Genomic DNA, 25,865 nt, shown 5'->3' with positions numbered 1-25,865 from the left:
ACATTATAATAAATCTTGAAATCAGGTAGTCTGATTCCTCCAATTTTGTTCTTTTTTCAAGGTTGTTTTGCTTATTTTGTCCTTTGCATTTCCATATGAATTTTAAGTATTGGCTTATTAATTATTACCCAAAAAGAGCATGCTGGGGTTTTGATTGGGGTTGATAGATTGATTTGATAGATTTGATTGATAGATCAGTTTGAAGAGAATCAACATTTTAAGAATATTGAGTGTGCTGATCCATTAACATGTGTGTCTGTCCACTTACTGAGATCTTATTTAATTTCACCAGTGTTTTGTAGTTTTAATGGGCTTTATATAAATTATATCATACTTTATATATTATTCTGTGCTTTCTTTTCTCACTTAACATTGTTTTCTTAAATTCATTCATCTTGTTGTATGTAGCAATACTTAATTCATTTTCACTGTTATATGCCGTTCCATTGTATGAACATGCCATAATGTATTTTTTCTTTTATAGATGAATGTTTAGGTTATTTCCAGTTTTTCTTTTTTTGCTATTTCAAATAATGCAGCTGTGGATATTCCCATACAAATGAGCTAGCACATTTGGGTAACAGTTTTCTAGTTGAATAGGCTACTGAGGAGTGGGTTATTTATTGGCTTTACTAGACGTTGCCAAATTGTTTTCCAGTTTATATTATGATCAGCACTGTGTAAGCTTTTGTTACTCCCCGTCTTCACCAGTTGAGGCTGTTGGACTTCTTTTGCTAAATTGATAGGTACAAAATAGTATCTCACTGTGGTTTTAATGTGCATTTTCTGAGTCTTCATGAGATGGATTATCTTTTTATGTTTTTTTTCTTCTGGTAAATATCTGTTTGTCTCATTTGCCCATTTTTCTTTTCTTTTTTTATTTTTTAAAAATTTAATTAATTAATTTATTTATTTTTGGCTGCATTGGCTCTTAGTCACGGCAGGTGGGATCTTCATTGAGGCATGCAGGATCTTTCACTGCAGTGCACGGGCTCTTTGTTGTGGCACGTGGGCTTCTCTCTAGTTGTGGGCGTGGGCTTTTCTAGTTGTGGTGTGTAGGCTCCAGAGCACATGGGCTCCAGAGCGAGTGGGCTCTATCGTATGCCGCACATGAGCTCTCTAGTTGAGGCATGCAAGCTCAGTAGTTTTGGTATGCGGGCTTAGTTGACCCATGGCATGTGGGATCTTAGTTCCCTGGCCAGGGATCGAGTGCACGTCTCCTGCATTGGCAGGTGGATTCTTTACCACTGGACCACCAGGGAAGGTCCTGCCCATTTTAATTTTAACCCTTTTTTTTTTTTTTTTTGGTCACACCTCATGGCTTGCGAGATCTTAGTTCCCCCACCAGGGATAGAACCCAGGCCCTTGGCAGTGAAAGCAGAGTCCTAACCACTGGACCACCAGGGAATTCCCCATTTTTATTTTAGATTGTCTTTTTCTTAATACTTTTTAGGAGTTTTTAAAAATATATTTTGGATACTGGATATATCTTTTTTTTAACTTAAAGTATTTCAAATGTCTCTTCCCAGTTCATGGCTTGTCTTCTTACATTCTTTTTGGTGTTTTTTTGATGAATAGAAGTTGTGAAGCAACTCCTACTGTATTAAAGAGTTTAAAAGGATAGTTGAGCAACTTATCAGTAATACTTCTGAGCCCTAAATCCTATAGAAGCCTAGTTTCAGATCCATTTTATAATTTTCCTTTATAAATTTTCATTTATTTCAGACAGAGTTTTGGGGTTCAGGGGAGGAGGTGAGAACCATGGTTTCTTTAAGGATCTAATAAAAAGTTTTAAAAGCAGGTCTCATGTTTTGAAAATTTTTCTTAAATTGTTTTAGGCTGGACCAGAATATGGTCAAGGAATGAACCCCATTAGCCGCCTGGCTCAAATTCAACAGGCCAAAAAGGAAAAGGAACCAGATTACGTTTTGCTTTCAGAAAGAGGAATGCCTCGACGTCGGGAATTTGTGATGCAGGTATTTTTTATATTAAAAGATTTTTTTAACTATTGAAAAAATTTAGAAATCCTGAAGCTGGAATAGAGATATGGTAGAAAAGAAAACTAGGAATTAATAGTAGAAGGTAAAACTGTTTACATTTAAAGTGTTCATTCCCTCCAGGCCCATCTACCAACTTGGTTGAAACATTCAAGTGTCAAGGACATGTTGGAATAGATGGTATGGGTGTCTAAGGGACTGTGAGCTCACACAGAGCTCATCATCGAGAATGCCTGTCTGTAACTTAACGCGTTGCCGTTTGCAGCTGGAGTCTATTAACTACTGGGAATAAAAGACAGATGGGATTAGAAACAAAATTTAGAAGGGTGGATGCAGCATGTGGAACAGGGCCAAGAGCATGAGCTTTTGGGTTATTAGAAAAATTAGGAAAAGGGAGCTAGCTGGCTACCTAACTGTGGTGAGGACTGAGGGACTCGGAATTGCCGAGAGATTTAACTGCTGCGTTGTGAAGCCAAGAAAATTGAAGAATGGTTGCTGGTGTACTGGTCGATGGATGGTTGGGGACTGGGAATGAGGTCGAAGGCCTAAAATGCCCTCCTTCGTTTTAAATCCTATACCTATCCATCTTCATTTGCCAAGTCAAGCCCTGGTATCACAGAAACTTTTCATTTTTATTATGAAAATTTCAAACATCCGGAGGGGGATATATTTAATAGTATGCTTTAAAAAATAGTATAATGGAAGAGTACAATGGCATCTTGGGGAATGTGCCCATTATCCAAAGCCAACAATTAAGATTTCTGCTGTACTTGCTTTGGCTATCAGTTTTTCTTTCCTCCCTTCCTCCCACCCTCCTTTCCTTCTTTTCCTGAAGTATTTTAAAGCGACTTTCTAACCACATGTCATTTTAGCCTAATACTTAGTGTGTATCTCAAAAACATATGGGAGTTTTTCTTACATTTTCTTACATTAGGCATGGTTTATTAGAATCCTTTAACACCCAGTCTGTCTTTAAATTCTCATTGTCCCAACTGTTTCTGTTATAATAGGCTTGTCAGAGAACCTTTTTCCAGTCAAACCTGTGGCTCTCATTTTTAATAAAACCCAGTTACAATCAACAGATGCTAATTAAGTGCTGACCCATGGCAAACATTCTTGACTCAAATATAGTATCTCATGTTGATTAACTTTTCATGCATGTCTAAATTTTACCTTCCTCCCTAATTTGTAATCCCATCTGCATGTTTCCTTATCTCACAGTACCCAGTATGGCGGTATGTATGTAGTAGGACCTTCATAAACCTGTGAGGTATATTTGCTGCCTGCCTGATTGAGAGCTAGTATGTTAGCTTTTGTTGGCGATATAAACTTCTGGTGTAGTTACAGGTAGACCACGGTTGGGAACTTAGGTATCCAGAGAGGGGGTTCCTCTGTGGTTTGTGAACACGTTATTGTCTGGATGTCACTGGGACGCACAACAGTGTGGTTCCAGTATTTTCACCTTGTTAATTAAACATGTGCACCGTTTTTCTTTTTACATTCTTGACATTAAAGAATTATAGAAAATATTCTTTGAACTCCAAAACTTGAGGGGGAAAAAAAATCCCCTACATTTTAGACCTGTGTCAGGAATAAAAACTGGCTTTGACTCTATTAAACAATTCCTTTCCTGTGGAGTATATTGAGTATCCCCTTTGAAAGAGGAATTTAGAATATCTTAGGCAAACTTCCATTTTATGGGTATTCATAAACATTCTAGTCAAACAGGAACATTTGGCTGTACTTTTAAATGTTTTCACACTGAATTCATATTGTTTTTTCCTTCTTCTGAAAGCCCCAGTGGATTCATTACGGTATTGCAGCAACTTAATCAAAGTAAAGGCTTTTGTATAAACTACTTAAACAATGTTATCATTCATTATAATTGAATCGTTATAATTGAATGTGGAAATAAACCATCTAAAGATGATGTGCTCATATTTATCTATCACCAGAAAATCCCCACAAATAAATGTGTGTTATAAAATGGATGTAGTTACTTGTATTGATTACTAGGTAAAGGAAAATCTCTGATGACATTATTTGGGTATTTAGGTCCAGAGAAAATTTCTTAAAGTTTTCTTTCTGTTTTTTTTTTTTTGGAGAGGCATATTTTAATTTTTCAAGAGAAAATAATGGTAACTGAATTGTATATCAGCACATTCTGTTATTATGTGTCGTATGATGTTAATTTTTCTACCTGAGATTAAGATCTTCAGATATTAAAAAATACATGTAAAGGGAATTTCATTTGTGACTCAGTGAAAGATAAGTTTTTGGTAAATGCTATTTTAGAATTTTTTTGTGGGTGTTTTGAGGACTTGATTAATTAAAAAAAAATTTTTTTTAAATAGTATCTTGGTTTTTGTTGGGGGGGCCGTGCTGTGTGGCATGTGGGATCTTAGTTCCCTGACCAGGGATCAAACCCGTGCCCCCTGCAATGGAAGCGTAGAGTCTTAACCACTGGACTGCCAGGAAGTCCAGATGACTTGATTAATTTAAATGATTTGTTTAAAGACAAAAAATCTGGCTGTCTTAAATTTATTGCATAGCAAAATAATTGAGCTTCTTTGCAGAAAAATTAACATTTTAATGTAAAAGTCTTACAATAGTTATAAAATTTTGTGAGCTTTGTAGGAAGATGGCTTTTGGAAGTTTACTTACATACTTACGTGACTTTTATAATGCAGTGATTTTTTTTTTTGAGTGACCACTGTGAGTGCTGGCAGGGAATCAAAGTCCTTTTAGCACAGTGGTCTTTTTCAATAGTAACAAATAACTCTGGGGTAACCAACTACTCACAAGCTATTGAACCATGCAACTGTAAAAACTTGTGTCAGACAAGGGGTGGGTGAATGGGAAAAATGAATCTCGAAGCACCTGTTCTGGAAAATAAGTCTTGAGGTGTCAGAGTAGGTCAGACGGAAAACCAGCAGACATAGATTTAAGGTGAATGCTGTGATGGGAACTCCATGGCCCAAGAGCAGGAACCTGGAGCCAGAGGGCCTCAGGCCTGGGCAGGTAAATGAGATTTAGGGATGAAGCAGCAGAAGATTTGAATGAGAATGACAAGACGTCTATAGCTTGTGAAAACAGATGAAACATCTTTCACTGCTCAGTTGTCTTTTGCTGCCATTTACTTTGGCAAGTCTTGTGACCCTCAGAGCAGTAGAGGAAGCTTCTGACGTAGCTGGCCTAATCTTTTAGCTAGCATGCATTCCAGCAACAACACAGGGTCTGGTGAAGCTGGGGAACAAACCAAGCACTGGAAAAAACAACAGGTAGCAGAGGCTGGCTCTAGCCAGGGACTCAAGGACACACAGGGCCTTGATACATCGGGTCAGGTGCAGGCCAACAGATGTGGGAGGTGTGTGTGTTCACCCAGCTCCAAGGATCTGCCGTGAACAGCACTAGATCAGTGCTTCTGAGTGGGGTCCATAGACCACTGCTGATTTGTCATAATGTGGTGGTTTCTGGTTTCAGGAGAAGAGGCAATGAAATGTTTCAAAAACATTGCACAGATCTGAGGTGTAAGATTTGTGATAGTTGTTACAGAGGTTCTATGATGAGTACATTTTCAGGGTCTCGTATACTGCAGGAAGTATGTTATTTAGTTCATCTTGAGTTATACTCTGTTTAGAAAGTGCAGTTCTTTGTCATATAATCTGGACATTATTTATAATTGTTAAGTGTTTTTTGAAGCACTGTGTTGCATATCCCTAATTCCTTAAAAGGAGTTGGTTCACTGAAGCTTAAAAGTAGTGATGGAGGGCTTCCCTGGTGGCACAGTGGTTGAGAGTCCGCCTGCCGATGCAGGGGATGCCTGCCGATGCAGGGGACGCGGGTTTGTGCCCCGGTCCCGGAAGATCCCACATGCCGCGGAGCGGCTGGGCCCGTGAGCCATGGCCGCAGAGCCTGCGCGTCCGGAGCCTGTGCTCCGCAACGGGGAGGCCACAATAGTGAGAGGCCCGCGTACGGCAAAAAAAAAAAAAAAAAGTAGTGATGGAAATAGTAATACAAATAAAATTCTCAATAATGGTGTAAGAATAAATGGCAAACAGTACACATGTGTGGATACCAGATGGAAATCTATATGTTCTGACACAAGTGAAATAACCAATGTTATGATTACACACAAAAGCCAAAAAAGAAAAATATGTGTAGAATTATCATACATTGTATCTGAAAACTAGTTTTAGTTGTATCACATAGCCATTCATTGCTAGTACCCAGTATAGTGTCATTGCGAAATTTTATTAAAGTGACATGAAGCTATTGAAGTTTTCCAATTTTTTTTAAACAAATTGTAGTGACATTTGATAAAACAATTCAAAATTTCAGATATAGATTACCTGTTCAGCTTTCTTGCTCATTTTTCGGCTGTTTTTTTTTTTTTTTAATTGATTTATAGGAATCTATTATATATTCTGGAAATGTGAGCCTTTTGCAGTTACATGGCATTTCAGATATCTTCTCTTGTGCTGTGACTTGACTTTTTTCCTTTTTTAATGATACTTTTTGAGGAATAGAAGTAATTCATTTTAAGGCAGTCAAGTTTATCTCTCTTTTCCCTGATGTTAATTTTATAATAATCTAGACATCCTGAAGAATAATGCCCCCACCTTGTTCTTCCTCAAAAGGATCTTGGCTGTTCTTTGCACCTTGCATTTCCATGTAAATTTTGGAATCAGCTTGTCAAATATTGTAAAAATATGTGTGGGATTTTGATGGGAATTTATTGAATTTATAGGTCAATTTGAAAAAATTGACATTATTATAATATTGAGTCTTCAATGCATGAGTATGGCATATCTCTATGAGGTTTATCTTAATATTTCTCAAGAATGTGTATTGTTTTATGTGTAAAGATTTTAAACATCACAGGTATTTGATTTTTGTTTAATATAAATTGTATCTTTTAATATTTTTCATTTTCTACTTAATTGTTGATGGAATATACAAGGACAGTTGGTTTTTGTATACTGTCTTTTATACAAGAGCTTGTACTTTCATAAATTCTTATAATTTACCCATAAATGTTCTTAGATTTCCTCTGTAAATATTATTTCTGCAAATAATGACAATTTGTTCTTACAATTCTAATTCTTAAACCTTTTATTTTGCTTGCCTTATTGCTATGTCCAGGGTTTGCAGTAAAATGTTAAATACTAGTAAAAATGGAGGGCATTTGTGTCTTGTTTCTAATTTCAGAACTTCAACATTAAGTATAATGTTTGCTGAGGTTTGAGTTCTCTTCCTTCCCTAGTTGCTAAGAGTTTTTATCATGAATGAAATGTTGAGTTTTAGCAAATGCTTTTGCTTCATTTATTAGGGTGATCATATGATTTGTCTCCCAACTGATTAATATAGCAGATTCCGTTGATTTTGTTTGAGTTTCGAATGTTAGACTTATCTTACGTTTTTGGAATAAACCTAACTTAGTCACAATTTTTCTTCTTTTTAATATTGCTTTGTTCAATGTACTATTATATAGTTTAAACTAGCATTTATGTTCATGAGTGAAACTGGTCTGTAAAATTTTTTTCTTATACTTGTTGGATTTTGGAACCAAAGTGATGCCTCACTGAATAATTGGGGACTGATTCCTCTTTTTTTATTCTTGGATGAATTTTTGTAAGATTAGCATTATTCTTCCTTAAATGTTGAGTAGAACTTGCTGGAGAAGCTCTCAGAAGTTTTCTTTGTGGAAAAGTTTTTAATTGTGGTTTTAATTTCTTTAGTAGTTACAGGCCTGTATATCTAAGGGTTTATTCTGTGCCAATTTTGGTAATTTGTATTGTCTAGGAATTTTTCCATTTTATCTAAATAGTCAAAAAATGTTAGCTGAAATATTCAGTATCCTTTATTATTTTGTAATGCTACAGAAGCTATAGTAATCTCCCATTTTCATTCTTATTTGTGTCTTCTCTTATTTTTTTTTGATCAGTATTACCTTTGGTTTATCATTTTATTAGTCTTTTCAGGGAACCAGCTTTAAGCTTTTTGAACTTCTCTGTTGTACTTTGTTTTATATTTCCTTAATTTCTGCTCTTGTCTTTATTTTTCTATTTTCTTTGGGTTTATTTTGCTGTTAATAACTTCTTGAGGTGGATGGTTAGCTTATTACTTTTCTGCCTTTCTCTAAGCTTTTATGGCTTATTTATTTTCTTCTAGACACTCTTTTAGCTACATCCTTCAATTTTTTTGATATATTGTATTTTCATTATTATTAAAATATTTTCTAATTTCCGGTGAGATTTCTTTTTTGCCCATAGATTATTTAGATTGTTTAATTTCCAAAACTGTGATTATCTTCTTGTCTGCTTCTATCAGTTACTGAGAACAACGTATAAAAACAAATTCCACTCTCATTGTGTATTTTCTGTTTCTCCTTGTAATTCTTTCCTTTTTTGTTTCCTAATTTACTTTTTATATTTGTATTATCTCAGCACACACAAGTCTAAAAAATCATTACCCAACTCAGTAAATGTACATGTGGATATAAAATGACTGATGTATATTTAAATATGTTGATGTACATATATACATGTGTACATCAGGTGTTCACAAAAGGAGGTAACTGTGGAATAGTTCTAATGATAAAAAGCTACCATTTATTGAGCAGTTATACTCACATACTGTAACATACACTGTAGTTTACATACATTTTTTTTTTTTTTTTTTTTTTTTTTGCTGTATGCGGGCCTCTCACTGTTGTGGCCTCTCCCATCGCGGAGCACAGGCTCCGGACGCGCAGACCTAGCGGCCATGGCTCACGGGCCCAGTTGCTCCACGGCACGCGGGATCTTCCCGGACCAGGGCACGAACCCGTGTCTCCTGCATCTGCAGGCGGACTCTCAACCACTGCGCCACCAGGGAAGCCCTACATACATTTTTGTGTTTAATTTTCAAAGCAACACTATTAGGTCATTGTATTATCCTTCTTTTAGTGATGAAAAAACTGAGGCTTAGAGATAGTAAATAATTTGAATCAGTTCATGCAGCTAGGAAGTAGTAGAGTTGGATTTCAACTAAATCTGACTTGGAAGTCTTTGTTCTTAACCACAGTATTGTACTAACCTTTATATATTAATTGTCTTCAGGAACTATTTAATGTAAACCTTTGTAAATGGTATCATTTTTAAAATTTATTTTTTGGATTAAAGACTTTTATTGATGTATAGTTAATGTGCAATATTATGTAAGTTATGGGTGTACAATACAATAATTCACAATTTTAGTTATTATAAAATATTGGCTATATTCCCTGTGTTGTACAGTATGTCCTTGTAGCTTAGTTTATACATAGTAGCTTGTACATCTTAATCCCCTACCCCTATATTGCCCCTCCCCTCCTCCCTCTCCCCGCTGGTAACCACCAGTTTGTTTTCTGTATCTGTAAGTCTGTTTCTTTTTTTGTTATATTTATTAGTTGTATTTTTTAGATTCCACATATAAGTGACATCATACAGTATTTGTATTTCTCTGCCTGACTTAGTTCACTTAGCATAATACTCTCCAAGTCCATCTATGTTGTTGCAAATGGCAGAATTTCATTCTTTTTATGGTTGAGTAGTATCCCATTGTGTATATATACCACATCTTCTTTATCCATTCATCTGTTTATGGACACTTAGGTTGCTTCCATATTTTGGCAGTCGTAAACAATGCTACTGTGAACATTGGGGTACATGTATCTTTTTGAATTAGTGTTTTTGTTTTTTTCAGATATATACCCAGGGGTGGAATTGGTGGGACATATGGTTTTTTTTTTTTTTTTTTTTTTAATAATTTTTATTGGAGTATAGTTGATTTACAATGTTGTGTTAGTTTTAAGGTACAGCAAAGTGAATCAGTTATACATATACATACATTCACTCTTTTTTAGGTTCTTTTTCCATATAGGTCATTACAGAGTTTTGAGTAGAGTTCCCTGTGCTATACAGTAGGTCCTTATTAGTTATCTATTTTTTGTGTAGTAGTGTGTATATCTCAATCCTAGTCTCCCAATTTATCCCTCTCCCACATTCTGTTTTTAGTTTTTTTGAGAAACCTCCACACTGTTTTCCACAGTGGCTGCACCAATTTACATTCCCACCAGCAGTGCCGGAGGGTTCCCTTTTCTCCACATCCTCGCCAACATTAGTTATTTATGTTCTTTTTGATGATAGCCATTCTGACAGGTGTGAGGTGATAGCTCATTGTGGTTTTGATTTGCATTTCCCTCATGATTAGCGATACTGAGCATCTTTTCATGTGCCTCTTGGCCATCTCCACGTCCTCTTTGGAGAAACGTCTGTTCAGGTTCTCTGCCCATTTTAACATTATTTTAAATGGCAGCAACATGAATTTCAGCCTTTTCAGTTTATTAAGTAAAGAATACTAAATGTAGTCGTAATCAGCTCTCTACAATGTGAATTTTATTTTTCTGCTTATATCAATAATACAAGTTTATTGTTTAAAAATCAAGTAATATAGAAATATGTAAGGAACTAAAAATCTTCTAAGATTCTGTCATCCTGAGATAACCCCCACTGATATTTTGAGGACCATGTTTCCATACTTTTCTCCATGTATATATTCATATATGTTTTACATAAAAGGGATCTTAATTGCCATTTTAATTATGGACTGAACTTTTGTATATTTGAATGCTAGAGAGCAGAACACATTGCTTTATGGTGTTAAGGTTTGTTACCAAAGCAACTATCATTAATTTCTTACTTTAATCTTACCAGGTCAAGGTAGGCAATGAAGTCGCTACTGGAACAGGACCTAATAAAAAGATAGCCAAAAAAAATGCTGCAGAAGCAATGCTGTTACAACTTGGTTATAAAGCATCCACTAGTCTTCAAGATCAACTTGACAAGGTGAGAGTTAAATTTACATGGACAAGTTCTATCCTGTCAGGGTATAAAAGTGATGAGCAAATTCTGTCCCAGTGTTCCTTGACTCTAAGTACTGTCTTAACTGGTGTTAAAGTAGATGTCAAGTTTTAACTTTTCTAAGGTGGTACTCTATCTTCATCTTTTTAAAGATAGATTCTCCAGGTATAAAATAACAGCTGTTTAGGGTTCAAGATAAAATATTATAATCTTACAATTAGAAAATACTAAAAATTCATTGTATCATTATACATGTCTTATACAATACCAATGTAATAATTTTTAGCTTACTGACTGATGATTTTTGCCTTATGTACACAAGTTTTAATTTGTGCTTTTTAAAGAACAGAGGTTGTTAGCCTTTATTTCTGGAATACAGCTGAAAACACTGGAAATAAAGATCCTGATTACACCTTTAGGGCAGGAACTATATATATAGACAGACACTCCATAAACTAATTTTTCTATTTACTTTAAATTAAAGGTAAACTCAGAGGGTGTTTATTTCCTGCCAAGACTTGTGTTCATGGTCCCCTGTTTCTTCTGCAGCAGGTAATGACACCATTAACACCTACCTGTGTTGCAGGAGAAGCTGAGAACCTTGAATTCAGGACTTGGCAGATAACTTGGCAGGAACTGGCTTCATTTCACTTTGTATTAAATTATTATTTTATCTATATATATGTATAAATTATTTTTATTAAACATTTTATTTGTATGAACATTCACAAAACAGGCATAATAATTATTTCTACCATAAACAATATGCTTTTTTCCATGCCATTTTCTCACATAAGGATTCTGTTTCAGGGATATTTTCAGTTTCTGCAGGAACAACTTTCTGAAGGTTAGAGTAGAAATGAAATCATCTATTAAAAAATATTTAGATATGCTTTTCTTTTTAAGGCACTGACACTACGAATATCTAGGCAGTTATTTTGAGTGATTAAAAATTATTTATGTATATCACTGGAGATTTCAGTTCTGTTTTTATAACCTGGCTAATGAATGCTTTTTCTTCTTTTAAAAGTATTTGTAACATGAAACCTAACATGTGTTCAAGTTTCTATAGTTCTTATATTGTGTATATGTTGTTTTAACTTAACACATTTATATTGACTTAAAATTGATAGGTGAATTATAAAAATATGTCAAAGTAAATCTCATGGACATTTATTTGTAAGTTAAGTGAAAATAAAATAGAACAAAAAACTGGCATTAATTTCATTCATGTGAAAAACGTTTTCTGCTTACTCACTGTGTTATTAGTTAGGGTTCTCCAGAGGAATAGAGTCCGACAGAGAGAGAGAGAGAGAGAGAGAGAGAGAGAGAGAGTGAGTGTGTGTGTGTGTGTGTGTGTGTGTGTGTGTGTGTGTGCGTGCGCGTGTGTGTATCACACGGAGATTTTTTTAAGGAATTGGCCCATGCAATTTTGGAGGCTTGGCTAGTTCAAAATTTGCTGGGGAGGCTGGCAGGCTGGAGACGCAGGAAGGAGCTGCAGAGTCCAGAGGCTATTGGCTAGAGAGCTGCCTCTCGCTCCAGAGAAGGTCAGCCTTTTTCTAGGCAGGACTTCAACTGTCGAGGCCCACCCACATTATAGAGAGCCATTTGCTTTACTCAAAGTTCAGTGATTTAAATGTAAATCTCTTCCAAAAACACCCTCACAGAAACACCCAGAATAACGTTTGACCAAATATCTGAGAACTGTAGCCCAGAAAATTTGACACATAAAATTAACCACTACCCCCACTAAATGCCAAACACTTAAAATTGAAGATAACGGGATGACTGGAATTTTGTCCCTGCACTCAAGAAACTGACCAGTAAGTGTTAGGGGTGAGGAGCTTTGATCGTGTAACAAAAATTATAGTATAATTAAAATTCTAGATATGTGAAGATGAATCTGGAGTGTGAGGAATAGCTGAGACCACTGTTTTTATGTGAAGTAAAAGCTTTTGAATTATTAATTTGAGATTTGAGCTTGAAAGTGACATGATCTGGTTTGCTTTCTTCAAAAGACAGTCCTGTAGGTAATATAGTGAATGGATTTGGGCAGGACAGGACTGAAGGCAGGGAGGCCAGTGCTAGCAGGATTGTTCAGGTGAAAGATGCTGGGGGTCTGAACTAAGGCATTGGTGGTAGACAGGAGAGGGGGAGGACACCAGCAGTCCTTCTGAGGTGTACATGATGAGATCTCAGTAGCAGATACTGTGCGTGGGGGTACAGGAAGAAGGAGGGGGAAAGAATGCCTGCAAAAGGGGCAGTAGAGAATGATTTTAAGAAGAAGGTGGTAGTCGTGTGCTGCAGACATCAAATAAGAGAAGGAGTGAATACAGTGACTTCTCACTAAGAATATCTTTGGAGAATGTATCAAAAGCAATTTTAAAAAACCTGTAAAAGCAGTTTTTAAAAAGTTGGCTTTAAAAAAAAAATAAAGCAAGATATGTACGTGATTAAAAGAATTTAAATAGCACAAAAGAGTAAACAGTGGAAAAAAAAATGTTAGTCTCACTTCACCCTGAGACCCTCAGTCTCTTGGTCTCTCTTCCTAAAAAGTTATCTCCCACAGCGAGTTAATATTTGTGCATCGTGTAGGATAGTGTCTGAAATATAGTGAATCTTATGTAAGGATTTGATAAATAAAGATGAAATAAATATCCTTACAGAGATATTCTATGTGTATGCACTAACATACCCCCTTTAAAAAAATTCAGATTTATCAAGTTGCGGTTCAGTAAATTTCGACGTGTGTGTGTGTGTGTGTGTGTGTGTACACATGCACTGACCACCATCACAATTAAGATTTATAACATTTCTGTTACCCCGAACAGTTCCTTAATGCATATTTATAGTAAATGTCTTCCCCTTTCCTCAGCTCCTGCCAAGCACTGGTCTGATTTCTGTCTCTATAATTTTGCCTTTTCCAAAATGTTGTATAAATTGAATTGTACATTATGTAGCCTTTCGTGTCTGGCTTCTTCTTCTTTATTTTTTTTAAAAAAAATGTATTTAGTTTATTTATTTATTTTTGGCTGCATTGGGTCTTCATTGACGCCTGCGGGCTTTCTCTAGTGGTGGCAAGCAGGGGCTACTCTTCGTTGTGGTGCGTGGGCTTCTCATTGCGGTGTCTTCTCTTGTTGCGGAGCACAGGCTCTATCTAGGTGCACGGGCTTCAGTAGTTGTGGCTTGTGGGCTCTAGAGCGCAGGCTCAGTAGTTGTGGCCCATGGGCTTAGTTGCTCTGTGGCATGTGGGATCTTCCTGGACCAGGGATCAAACCCGTGTCCCTTGCAATGGCAGGCAATTCTTAACTACTGTGCCACTAGGGAAGTCCCGTGTCTGGCTTCTTATTGCTGAGATTCATGCATGTTGTTGCATTTATTATTCATCTGTTCTGTTTTATTGTTTGTCACTGTTTTATTCTTCACCAACATTTGGGTTGTTTGCAGTTTGAGACTATTATAAAGTGGTTAAAAACATTCATATACAAATCTTTATTGTACATATTCTCTAGTATATTCTATAGGTACACCGTTAAATAATAAGTACAGTGTCACTTTACAAGAAGCTGAAGATGTTTTCCAGAGAGGCTGTATGTACCATTTTGCATTTCCACAAGCAATGTTTGAGATTTCCAATTACTCCACATCTTTTCCCGCTCTTGTTACTGTCATTTAGCTTTGATCATGCTAGTAGGTGTATAACATTATCTCTTTGGATTTTAATTGCATTTTCCCTAATTAATAATGGTGAGTAGTTTATCATGTGTTTATTTACCATTCATATCTCTTCCATGAAGTATTTGTTCAAAATTTTTGTCTTTTAAAAAACTGGATGGTTTGCTTTCTTATTATTGGGTTGTAAAAGTTCTTTATATATTTTGTGTTCCAGTCCTCTATCACATGAAGGACTCCCCTCCCCTCCCTTCCTGCCTTCTCTCCTTTTTTTATGTATGTTCAGGCACCACATTTGTTTAAAAGATGAGTGCTTTTTCTGTTAATTCCTTAGCACGTTTGTTGAAAATCAATTGACCACATATGTATGGGTCTGTTTCTAGATTCCCTGTTCTGTTCCATTAATCTGTATGTTATTCTTTAGCTATTACAATTGTATTTAGAGTGTAGCTTTTTTGCTACGGTTTCAAATCAGATAAAGGACTCCATCTTTGTTCTGCTTTTAAAAAATCTTTTTGGCTAATCTAGAGTCTTTGCATTTTCATAATAAACTGTAGAGCCAATTTCTACCAAGAAATATCCAGTTGGGATTTTTCTTTGGGGTTGTGTTGACTATATAGATCAGTTTTGCATAAATTGATATCTTAAGAATATTGAGTCTTCCAGCCCATGAACAAGATCTAGCTCCCTGTTTATTTAGATTTTTAGAAATAGATCCCAGCAGTGTTTTGTACTTTTTCATAGAAATATCTTGTACATTTTTAATGTTTATCTCTAAGCGTTTCATGTTTGTGGATGCTGTTGTTAATGGTATTGGTTTTAAATTTTAATTTCCAATTCTTTTCTACCATATAGAAATACAGTTCTCTTTTATATATTGACCTTGTATCCTGTGACCTTGCTGAACTGACTTCTCAGTTAGATTAGCTTATTTTGTAGATTTTTTTGTGATTTTCTGCATCGATGATGTGTCGTCTGTGAATAAAGACAGTTTTTTTTTCCTTTCTAATCTGTATGCTTTTTATTTATTTGTCTTGCTTAATTGCCCTGAGTAGAACATCCAGAACAGTGTTGAATAGAAGCGATTGATTGTTGAATAGGAAAGCAGGTATCTCTACCTTGTTTCTGATCTTACTAGGAAATCATTGTCTTTCACCATTATATACTGTGATGCTTGTAGGCTTTTTATATGTGCTCTATATCAGGCTGATAGTTCCTTGTATTCTTGCGTTGTTGAGAAGTTTTTTCCCCCCTTAATTATCAGTGAATGTTGAACTTTGCCACATGCTTTCTGTGCATATGTTGGGATACTCATATGACTTTTCTGTTTAGTTTGTGGATATGGTGAATTTTTTTATTGATGGATTTTAAAAAATTTATGTGATACAGGTTTCCCCCACTAGCTGAAAGTACAGCATTCCTATGAATCATTTTGTAAGCCAGAATGGCCTAAAATGAAGAAGTGTTTACCTTAGGACACATCTTGGTAACGGATGCACAACATAAATCCAGATAAAGCACAGATCTTCAGACTTAGTTCAAAGCTATGGCTGCTGGATGCTGAGATGCTGAATGTAGTTGCCGCTCTTGGTGTGCGCTGCCTCAGTGATGGTTACCTGCAAAATAAATGCTGAATGGTATTTTTGGTTTTTCATGAAAGTGAAAACCCTCTTTGGATTTCTTTTGGTCAGCAATAACAGGTACCAGTGCAGGTTCTTTCATAAAAGCAAATGGCATAAAGTAAGCTTTCAAAAGGTGGGGGATAGCTATATATACATACATAACAAAGATTACCGTTTTAACCATTTTTAGGTGTACATTTCAGTGGCATTAAGTACAATTACAGTGTTGTGCAACTATCACCACTACCCACTTCCAGAAAGTTTTCATCATCCCAAGTAGAAGTACTGGTTTTAGTATCACTGTCAGGGTAGTGCTGGCCTCCTGTAGTAAGTTTGGAAGTATCTCCTCCTCTTTCGTAGTCTCAAAGAGTTTGGTATCCTTTCTTCCTTAATTGTTGGGTAGAATTTACCAGTGGAGCCATCTGGGTCTAGAATATTTTCTGTAGGAAGGTTTTAAGTATAAATTGAGTTTAAAAAATAGATGTAAGACTACTCAGATTATCTACTTCTGCTTGAGTGAGCTTTGGCAGTTCGAATCTTTCAAGGAATTTGTCCATTTCATCTAAGTTGAGTTTAATGGCATAAAATTGTTCATAACACTGCCTTATCATTCTTTTAATGGCTACAGCATCTGTAGTGATATTTTGTCTCTAATTTCTGATATTGATAATTTGTTTCTTCTCTTTTTTTCTCCTGATCAATCTGGCTAGGGGTTTATCAATTATTTTTATCCTTTTCAAACAACCAGGTTATAGTTTCATTGGTTTTTCTCTATTTTCAATTTTATTGATTTCTGCTCTTTATTTTTTCCTTCCTTCACTTGCTTTGGATTTAATTTTCCATTCTTTGTCCAGTTTTGTAAGCTAGAAGCTTAGACTGTGGATCTGAGAACTTTCTTCTTTTCTAACATAAGAATTTAATGATATATATTTCTCTTTAAGCACTGGTTTAGCTCCGTCCCACAGATGTTGACTAGTTGAGTTTTTATTTTTATTCATTTCAAAATTTATTCTAATTTCCCTTTGATTTCTTCTTTCAAGTCCTGTGTCTCTTCTGATTTTCTGTTTACTGCTTCTGTCAAGTGTTAATGTCTCCAGCTAGAAATTTGGATTTATCTACTTTCAGTTTTATCAATTTTGTTTTATGTACTTTGAAGCTATGTTGTTACATACATATACCTTTAGGATTGTTATGCCTTTATGATGACTTGGCCACTTTATTATTATGTGATTTTTTTTTCTCTCCCTGGTAATATTCCTTGTCCTGGATTCTTCTTTGTCTGATGTTCATATAGTCATTCCAGTTTTATTATGATTAGTGTTTGTGGGGGATATTTCCCCCCATCATTTTACTTTGAGCCTATCTGTGTCTTTATGTTTAAATTGGTTTCTTTTAGAAAGCATATAATAGGGTCTTGCTTTTTAAAATATAATTTGACAATCTCTGCCTTTTAGTTGGGGGTGATCAGACCATTTGTACTTATTATAGATGTTGATGTGGTTGGATTTAAATCTACCATCTTGTTAGTTGTTTCTGTTTTTTCCATTTACTCTTTGTTCACTTTTTTCTCTTTCACCTTCGATGTGCTCATACATTTTACTTCTCTCTATATAGTATAAAACCCACAGTTTGTTACTAATTTTGCTTTATATAGTCAATCTTTTTATGTGGTTAAAAATCAGAAAAAGTATCTTATATTTAGTTTCATTTTTTACCATTTTCAGAATTCTCCATTCATTTGTATAGATCTAAATTTCTTTCCAGTATTATACTCTTGCTTGTAGAACTTCCTTTAATACTACTTGTATTAGCAGGTCTGCTGGCAGTGATTTCTGTCAGCTTTTGTTTGATGAGAAATTTGTTATTTCATCTTCATTTTAAAAGCCTGAGCTTTTGGGTTAATAAAATTTCCTACCTCTACCCCAGAGGCAGATAGGATTTGTTTCTCTCCTTTCTTAGTGGCTTGAGCTTTTGTCTTTGTATGAGAGAAGACTAGAGGAGTGTGCAAAGTTCTTTGCTGTTCTCTCAGTGACAGACCTTCACCTGCTTCATACCTGTGCCACCGAGTGGGGCTCTCTCTGATTTCCTGATGTACCTCCAGTTGTCCTGCGTTCCCAGAGGAAGCCCGTGGAAAAGCACTTCTCTGGAGTTCCTAGTTTTTCTAAACTGTTGTGCTAACCCACATGCAGTCTTTCAGAATTTACTAACATTTCATCTGCTTTCTTCTTACCAGCATTTTTGGTGTTCATCTCTTCCTTCCTTGCTCTGCCAGTGTTGAAATATTTGGTGAGCCCAGCCTCTCCTCAGAGGGGTTTGTCACTCTCTAGAATTCATGTCATTTGTTTGCTTTACAATCTCAGATCTCTGATGGGTTCAAGAAAAGTTACGATTTTTTACATTGTCTGGCTCTTTCTCATTGTTACATTTCTGCATTCTAAGGAAGAGTGAAACACTCTCTCTACCTTTAAAAAAATATACTGATCTTGCACCTTGATTTTTTTTTTTCACTTACACGTTGGGGTTTCACTTATAACTTGGAATTTGTTTTACATCAAGCTATAACTGGCATGTGCTTCATTCTTTTTTATATTTGTTTATTATATATTCGTCAAAGTAATATAAGTAGTACTCGTATATGTATGAGAAGTCAAGATTTATTCAAGATTAATGGTATAAAGACTCAAGTTTTATAATAAAAAACCATGCTATCCTGCACTGCAACTGACCATTTCTGTTTCCCTTTTTCCAAAGGCAACCACTCACTACCTGTTTTAGTTGTTCTGTTATTTTCTACTGTCAGTAGCTTATACTGAGATTTTTTGGTGTTTTGTTTTTTGTTTTTTTTTTTTTTCTTTTTAGGTTATTATCTGAGTTCCTGCTATGGAAAATGAAGATTTAGTTCTCTTATTCATACTCCACATGTATACTTTTCTGTGTCTCTCTAATTTAACCCCAAACTCTCTGCCAAATAAACACATCATGTACTTTTTTGGTTTCTTGGTTTTTCTTTCTTGGAGCTCTTTATCCTCCTCTTCTACTTTGTATTGTTTGTTCGATGGATCTGTTAAAGACCCACTATTTTGGCTCTTTTCTTCACCACTTCACTGAAAACTGCTTTTGCCTCTCTACCTTGTTGAGTTTCCTGTTTTCTGGACAGTTTCCCTTATTCTTCATTTATTTCCTTGTGTTGATGGAGTACATGCTCTAGTAGCTTCCTGATAGAGGATACATGGGGAGTAAATTTTTTTGAGATCTTATAGGTCTGATACATCTTTATGTTTCCCACACAGTTGATAGTTTTTCTGAGACATAATTCTAAGTTAGAAATACTTTTTGCACAGAGTTTTGAAGGCATTGCACCAGTTTTCTACCTCTCAGCATTACTGTTGAAACTCCAAAGCCTTCTGATTCTTCAGCCTGTTATGAAACCTTTATGTTTCATCTCCCTCTTGATGCTTTTCTAACTTCTTTTCTCAGGAGTTTGGAAAATTCATGGGTGATTGACTTGATTTGTATATTCTTTTATAAATTGTGTTAGGTGTTTGGGTTTCAGTCCAGAAATTCATATACTTTAAAAGTGGAGGGCTTCCCTGCTGGTGCAGTGGTTGAGAGTCCGCCTGCCATTGCAGGGGACACAGGTTTGTGCCCTGGTCCGGGAGGATCCCACATACCGCGGAGCGGCTGGGCCCGTGAGCCATGGCCGCTAAGCCTGCGCGTCCAGAGCCTGTGCTCCGCAACGTGAGAGGCCACAACAGTGAGAAGCCTGCATACCGCAAAAAAAAAAAAAAAAAAAAAAAAAGAAGTGGGAAACTTCTTACATATTTTCTTTGATAATTTCTTTCCTTCCATTTTTGCTAATGTTTCTTTCTAGTTTACCTGTTAGTCTAATGGGTGATCTTCTGATTCTTTATTTTCTGTTTCTATCTCTTTTTCTTTATGTTCTGTTTTCTAGGAGATTTCTTCAATTTTGTCTTCCAGTCCTTCTTTGAAATATTTTGCTTCAGCTATTGTATTTTTTATTTTCCAGAGCTCTTTCTCATTCTCAGAATATTCCTCTTTATAATCTCCTCTTCTTGTTTAATGGGTGTAATATTTCTCTCTCTTTCTCTCTGAGAACTTTTTTTTTAAACCTTTTTTTTTCTTTGACATTTTATTCTGTTCCCTGTGTTGTCCTCACCATCTTTGTGGATCGGTAGGCTGGGTGTTGTCTTCTGAGGCCCAGTGAGGAAGGGAGCTGGGGAACCTTATCTTCCAGAATGTAAGGATGTAGCTTTGGACTCCATCTCCTTATTTGCAGTGTGGCGTATAGATCCATCCCATCCTCAGCTGTACCTGGTGTCCAGAGTCTCTCTGTTTTAGGCTTTCTGAAGAGGAAACCTTTTAGGAAATCTATCTCCTTGGGGTCAAAGAGGTAACCTGGAAGTCTCATAGCATTTTGAAAGACTTCCAAACGATCTTTCTGTTTTCAGGCTCTTCCAGGATTCATCTTTAGAAGTACCAGGTGTGCTTCTGATTCCCGAGGCTTTCTGGGGTCCTGGAGCACAAATTAATTTACTCTTTGTTAACTTCTTTGCTGGCTTCTTGCTCTGCAGGTGAGGTTTCAGCCAGCTCACGTCTGCTAAGTTAGTTGCAACTATCTGCTTTCCAGGTTACCAGCTTTGACTTACCTCTTCTGTTGTTGATTCCTTTCCTATTCTGGGGAGGGTAGGGGCAGAGGGAAAGAGAGACAGTTTATGGATTATTGGATTATCAATTCAGAGTTGTTTGGGGAGAGAGAAGAGATTACTCTTTGTGGTCACTGTGTCATGTTTAAGCAGAAACCTTACAAAAGCAGTTTCATTAGAGTGTTGGGGTAGAAATCAGAGATCAGCAGGCTTGGGAGTCAGTTGAAGGTGAAAAATTAGGCTTAGGGAATAAAATCTAATATTTAAGTAACTTTGGTTATTAGTAGAAGGAGAGAAAAGGAGAAATGAAGTGCTAAATGTATTATTACCAACTTCAACTGAGCACTCAAGTGCCTGAGGATCTATATTCTTCTAATCAGCCAGCTCTTTCTTTCCCTGAAGTGACTTATTCCTTGCTGTGTACACTGTCCTCGGATTTATAACCCCTCTGTCAGCTCTCCTCTCATTCTGTGATCCTGTTTTGTGCTTCCCAGAGAACTTGTGAGTGGGAGTCTCCTCAGACGTTCCCGTCCGTGTGTATCTGCATTTACACACGTTTTCTCCTCCGTCCTTTCACAATTGTACTCTATTTGCTGGAAATGGAGTTTGTGTTTATATATGGATTCAATTTGTCCATTTGATCTTTGACATCTGATAACGTAAATACTGCTTATAATAGGAAATAGGTCTTTTCCCCTCCTGGAGTACTTAATAACACCAGCTCCACAAAAAGAGAACGTAACCAGATAAAGTCACTTATAATGTGATTAAAACACTTACTACTTCAAAATATCTGAGCTCAGAATGTATTTTACACTAAACATTGACCAAATCGTCTGGGAAAAGCCAGGATATTCCAGATTTCACTTAAAGTTAGGGTTTAGTTTTCCATTTTTTTGCACATGTCATTAGCAATATTCAGTGACCCTTGTCAGGACTTTTCCAGAACAGACATAGTAATATTTCTATAGTTAATTTGACTACAGAAGTGATAAAGAAGCCATTTTGGTCACTTTAGCACTTATGATGATTGTTGTCTGCTGTTTGAAAAAGAATTATTTACTTCTTCACCGCCTTGGTGAAGAGCCCATGTTGTATAAATATAATACATATACTAAATATGGGGCTTTATTGATGACTTAAATTATAAATTTAAATAAACAGATAAAAGCAGGAGACATGAGAAACAGATTTGAATGTAGAGAAGGGATAGATGGTGCTGTTCATGTTGTGTCCATGGTTCTGCAGTCAGAGGTGGAGAGAATGAACAGAATAACCTTTGCCCTTGCTTAATTGATTTGTCAACTTTTTTCTTTTTGAATTTAAGTCTCTTTCCCCGGACTTAAACAATTGGTTTAATTTTTCAGACAGGGGAAAACAAAGGATGGAGTGGTCCAAAGGCTGGGTTTCCTGAACCAACAAATAACAGTAAGTTTCTATTTTTATATTAACTACGCTTGGTGTTCAGCAGTGGTTCAGTGACTTGTCCCTCATTGGGTATTTACTGGGTCTGTGTGGACCTGAGATGCGACGTTAAGTGTTATGAGGGATGCACGGAAGTTGTGGTGTTTGCTTTCCTGGAACTGACAGAAGACGCAGGTACTCATATCTTTAACATGGTTAAGTCATTGCAGACGGAGTACTATTTTATCCATAAAGCAGTGATGTTCTTTATTTTTAAGTTGTTTTTGTTGTGACATTATTTCAATAGAAAAGAATCAAGAAAGAAAAACAATGATCTGTCCGCCCATTATAACCCAACATCAACTGTTTTCACAGTTCTACTTTTTAGGTACACACATACACACTTTCACATAATTATAATATAGACGAAAGTTTCTACTGGGTTTCATTTAACATTGTAATACCCACATTTTTCAGGTTGTGCTGAGTCATTAGAATTTTTGGTATTTTATTAAAGTCACTAATTGAAATATCAGAAATGTAAGAATAAAATTGCTCACAGCTTTATTCCAAATATGGTATATCAGACATTGAAAAATCCACTTCAGGTTATTTCTTTTTTCAGAGGTACATGATCAAGCTTTTATGCATTGGAAGCATAGATATTTTGCTTAATGTCCTCCCCACCTTTCCCCGAAAGCATCTGTTGTCACTGAAGTGACTGTTTCACTGTAAATCAGTAAAACAGACCAGCCAGCCAGTGAAGACCCTGTCGGAGTGAAGTCCCCAGTGAAGTCAGACCTCTCTCATTTCTAACCCTAGTTCTCCTCTTCATAACCTTCAGAAGCTGAATTAGCTTGAATATGTAAATTGTCATAATGAAGAGTATGCTTTCATGTTAGCAGCTCATCTCTTGATGTATCATGAAATTTGTAACAAACTCTTATCAAAGCATGCTTATGAGAATTGAATTCTTGGATCATCAAAACTAGCCTCTTGGAAAGACTACTTCAGTGAGGTAATAGTATTCATGAGTTAACTTTCTGGGAATAATTTAAATAATGTAATATGACTCTGGGCCTTTTGTCTCTGTATGTAAGGATGATGAATGTGATAGGCTTAGCACATTGCCCAAAGAAAAAATGGAATCAGTTCAGGATTCTCAGAGAGTTTGTTTTTAATTCTTTTGATGTTTAAACATATATGATTATAATTACTTGGTCAAGGAATGTAAGAAACATTCAGTTGATTTCAGTTTTATGAAAAGTACTTAGCACAGTATCTCTTTCTTAGTAAGCACATAATGAATGTTAATTTCCTTCCATGCCTTCTCTCGTTTTTTTAATAAAAATTCTATAATTCTGTGTAAGGTCGCCAAAAGTTCCATTCTTATACTTTTTATCTGTCAGAGTTTTTGCGTGTACGTGTGAACCAAAGAATATATATGGTTTATATTTGAATAGTTACTTTTGGCATTCGATATTTTTTCAAAGAACATAAACATTATGTATTTGAATATGGAAATCAGATAGTTGTTAACTTGATAGTTTTAACATGAAAGCACATTGTAGATAGCCTGCAAACTCCCATCATTAAACAGTGATATTTTGACCCACATCTTTATGTCTGTTGATTTTTTTTTCATAATTTGCTAAGGGATTTGGAACTCCTTTGCAAGTAGGGGAAGAAATATCACAAAGAGGCCAGTGGGTTTCAGTGATGAGAAATGTATAAGGATGCACAAAAGATTTGCTTTAAACATAATGTTAGAAGTGATAAAGCTATTTGAAGCCCCCGCAAAATTTACCCAGTCTGTTAACACTTTAGGGCTTCCTCTGGTCTGCAGTAGAGTAGTTCAAATTGAGAATTTGAAAGAAGGATGATTCATCACCCCTTCCCAGTGTGAGGAGGTGAGAAAGCTGATACGAGGTTCTTCTGTGAGTGGCCTGCAGGTTACCGCAGACAGTGAGGGCCGCCCAGCTCTGAAAATTAACTGTTTCTCTTCCCCAGAGCTAGTTCTCTCTAGTGGAGCCCCCAGGTCCTCTGGAGCCAGCTTGTGGCACTTAAATACAACGTTAGGAAAAAGTTGGTTGCTGTGATGACTCCATTACCTAAAAAATAATTTGAATTCATATATTATGATAACGTTTAGGTTAAATTCGCTTCTACGTAATCAATTCCTTAAGTTTGAAATTCTGCCCTAGGTGGTTCCTGTCCTGTGGACAATACCTGTGTTAGTGTTTTGCAGGCAGAGGGTAGAGCAGGGGTCTCAGTATGGCACATGTGGGAAGATAGGAATTTGAGAGACTGCCAGAGCTGCCTGCCTCACTGCCATATTGTCTGACCTTGAGCAACTCAGTTTACATCTTACTTTTCAATGTGCTCTGTTAAGACTTACACATATCAATTTATAGTGTTGAGTATCTTTAATTTTGTAGCATTTGTAAAGTGATTAATCATCCTTGAATAACATATGAAAAGGTAACATATTACTTTGTAGAAAACAGAATGTCATCATACAGTGACTCTCTTCATTTTTTTGGATTAAACTTTACGTTACTTCACATTGTAGTTAAAAAGAACAAATTTTTAGCCAACAATTATTTGGATAAATATTATGAAATTAACTTGGAACCACGGTGTACAAAAATTAAAAGAAGAGGACTTCCCTGGTGGCACAGTGGATAAGAATCCACCTGCCAGTGCAGGGGACACAGGTTCGATCCTTGGTCTGGGAAGATCCCACATGCCGCAGAGCAACTAAGCCCGTGTGCCACAACTACTGAGTCCGCGTGCTGCAACTACTGAAGCCCACATGCCTAGAGCCCGTGCTCTGCAACAAGAGAAGACACTGCAATGTGTAGCCTACACACTGCAACAAAGAGTATCCCCCACTCACCACAACTAGAGAAAGCCCGCGTGCAGCAATGAAGACCCAAAAATAAAAATTTAAATCTTAAAAAAAAAAAAAATGAAAAGAAGAGAATACAGAATTGGAAAGGGGAAAGAAGACAATTTTAACCTGGCACAGCTAGCACCTAACTGTAAGTAGACCAAAAAAGTTAATGTACATGTGCATTTAATCTTTGAAGTGGAAGATATTTTTTAAAAGATTACAGTCATAAGAAACTGCTAACAGTTACAGCAAAAAAAATAGTTTAACTGGTTTTGCAAGTGATTGTGATTTCACTGGTTCCTGGCTTGATTGCCTGCAGATTTAAAACATGGACCTAATTTTTGCATGCTTCACAAATCTTTTTTCTTCATTGCACTGAATTGCAGAATGTAGACTGTTATCAGTGTATTTTCACCCTGTGAATCACTGTCGTAGTCATGTTGAAGTGCAAGAACACATAACTCTGTAATGTGAGGTTTGTGTTAAATTTAGCATGGGGCAATTTTATGCTTGGCACACACATAAGAAGCTAGATTTTTACAGATGAATGACTAACAAGTTTTTTTTAAAGATCATGCATTTTAAAGACTTACTGACGGCTCATGGAAAACTTTGTAAAATTTTTAGATACAGTTCAGTTGATAAAACCTTTTTTTTTTTTTTTGTATTCACATTCCATGTTTCTTATTAACACAGGGTTTTACTTAAAAACAGGTTCATTGTTT

At 36.0% G+C, this 25,865-nt stretch overlaps 1 protein-coding gene across 44 annotated transcripts in view; it reads left to right on the top strand.

Annotated features, from left to right (window-relative positions):
- STAU2 (staufen double-stranded RNA binding protein 2) overlaps positions 1-25,865 on the top strand; it is a 287,834-nt gene that overhangs the window by 115,946 nt on the left and 146,023 nt on the right. For all 44 annotated transcript variants that reach the window (XR_010837442.1, XR_010837440.1, XR_010837444.1 and 41 more), the window contains 3 exons: positions 1,839-1,976; positions 10,736-10,867; positions 22,208-22,268. Coding sequence is in view for 39 of the 44 variants with exons in the window: in XM_067017251.1 (XP_066873352.1) it covers positions 1,839-1,976; positions 10,736-10,867; positions 22,208-22,268 (331 nt within the window). In the remaining 5 variants the exon portion in view is untranslated. The remainder of the gene's footprint in view (positions 1-1,838; positions 1,977-10,735; positions 10,868-22,207; positions 22,269-25,865) is intronic.

The sequence above is a fragment of the Kogia breviceps genome, chromosome 17 (genome assembly GCF_026419965.1).
Source record: "Kogia breviceps isolate mKogBre1 chromosome 17, mKogBre1 haplotype 1, whole genome shotgun sequence".
Lineage (NCBI taxonomy): Eukaryota > Metazoa > Chordata > Mammalia > Artiodactyla > Physeteridae > Kogia > Kogia breviceps.
This window is presented reverse-complemented; position numbering and strand designations above follow the sequence as displayed.